This window comes from Bactrocera latifrons, unplaced genomic scaffold, assembly GCF_001853355.1.
Source record: "Bactrocera latifrons isolate USDA-ARS-PBARC rearing strain unplaced genomic scaffold, ASM185335v1 scaffold_2022, whole genome shotgun sequence".
Taxonomy (NCBI): Eukaryota; Metazoa; Arthropoda; class Insecta; order Diptera; family Tephritidae; genus Bactrocera; species Bactrocera latifrons.
The window spans coordinates 4316-6424 of record NW_017535545.1 but is presented as its reverse complement, the minus strand read 5'-3'; the positions used below and the strand labels follow the sequence as shown (position 1 = coordinate 6424).

General features: G+C 31.3%; 1 protein-coding gene across 1 annotated transcript; it reads left to right on the top strand.

Annotated features, from left to right (window-relative positions):
• Positions 1-45: 45 nt before the first annotated feature.
• LOC108968103 (SAYSvFN domain-containing protein 1) lies at positions 46-1192 on the top strand (the record flags this gene model as incomplete). The annotated part of the gene is given in 1 exon segment (XM_018931883.1): positions 46-1192. A coding segment is annotated over 1 exon segment (405 nt), but the record flags the coding sequence as incomplete, so codon positions are not given.
• Positions 1193-2109: the final 917 nt, after the last annotated feature.

Sequence of the window (2109 nt, the reverse complement as noted above, 5' to 3'; positions counted from 1 at the left end):
TCGTGTGAGTCACTGTATGTATTTAAATAATTTCACTACCAATAGGAAAAAGATGTTGATTTGAGCCAATTTCAAAACCAGAATTCAAATGCCGAATTTACTGAGAGTGTKGAATACGCATTTTCGCAGAACTCTGATGATGAAGATGAACGGGAATCAGTATCTGAGGTAAAATCTTCATCAGATCGCTTCAGCTATGTCCTAAGTGTAGTGGTTTTATTATTTTGGATAACCCTTTATGTTATTGCTATTAAATTACAATTTGGAACGGTCTATTTAATGATCTCAGCGTTGATGGGAATTTATTTAAACACGAGATCTACCCCGAAGATAACGAATGAAATTAGCGCTTATAGTGTATTTAACAAAAATTGTAAAAGTATAGATGGAACGTTAAAAGCTGAGCAGTTTGAGCAAGAAATTAGGTRTGGCTCTCTTAGAAAAAATTAACTGTACAGTGCTGTAAACGTAGCTCAGCTATAAATTTATAATTCGGACTACTATTCTAAATCTTTGTCCTACTATTTGACATAATAAAAACAAAACTGAAAAAAAAAGTTCTCTTAACTTATTTCTTACAAAAGGATAAATAAATATTTAGATAGGGGAAAATAATACCAAATTGGAGCACAATTCCGATTTTTTTGGCGCCGCGATCTGAAGGTACCGTTGAAAAGAGGAAGTCCTCCAGATTAAAAAATAAGCAGGGTTATAGCAACCACAAGCGCTTAGTTTAAGAGATATTCGACTTCGAACTTCAAAAATCCCCAAAATTCGAACATTTCAACAAGCTATTTCACCACATTAAACACACTTTTCGCACATTTTTTAATTCAAATTAATTAAAATAAACTATACACATTTAAATACATCCACAATTTTCACGTTTTGCTGGTTTTTTTGATAAGAAATCTGTATTTTATTAAAATTACTTTTTACACTCGTAGTGAGTATCATTTATATGCTAACAACTATTAAGAAATGGAGCGCTGCCATATGATAATAAGCAAATATGAGCAATTCGCTGAATTTCTCTATTTCGATATAATTCCTCTTTCTTTTATTAGCAATCTAGCAACTAATAAAAACATGTTTCCCTATATATTATTTTACAAATTAAAATAAGTATAAACAATCTTTCTGTGCATATGGATTTTCCCTATTTAAATTAAATTATAATAATTATAATAAAATTCTTAGGTTATCACGGATATTGGCTCCATCAGGATTATTTTTTTAAAGGAGTACTACGCGAAAGTACTTCAGTCCCCACGGGTATTGACTCGACCAAGGTAATTTTTTTAAAGCGCGACCGAAGGAAAATTTTTTCTAGTGTAGTTAATGTAGAAAGAGGAATCGAACGAAAATACAAACAAAGAAAATTCGTTGAATATCCTACATATTTGGGGTTTAAGATGTGGCAACGCTCGTTTTCTGCATAATTGTAAACAATAGAAATAAAGGGATGTCCCAACTTATTCCAGTGTGAGAGCGCTTCAAAATTAGCGGTTCTTATAATATTTTCCATTATGGCCAGATGGAACAAAATAATAATTTTGGACATTTAAATTAGAACATCCAACATTTAATACGAATAAAAACTACGACATAGTGATTTTTTATTATATGGCTAAACTATTTTAATCTTTATATAGTATATTAGAACAATTGACTTTTGACCTTTCAATGCCCAATAAAGGGATTTAAGCTTGTTAGCTGTCAATCATTAAGAGTCTTTAATAATTTTCCATTGAAAATGCTTCAAATTAAAAGAAGTTTCATCAGATACCTTTAAAGTTCACAAATTTATTTAATTTTTATTTTTTAAATTTTTTATAAGTGGTGCAACAAATCCCTCCGTTTACATATTTTTTTGGCAAGATTTCAATCTGGCCATCGCTCGTTTCCAATTGCTAAACTTCAAAACCTCCTGAACTCGATCAACTGTYAACTCCTCTCTCACTGGAAGTAAGAGAGCAATTACTAAACGTCAAAACCAGAGATAAAGAGATGTTTAACTCCTATCTCACTGGAAGTGAGAGAGCAATTGGTAAACGTCAAAACCAAGTAAACTTTGACAGTTAATCGAGTTCAGGAGGTTTTGACGCT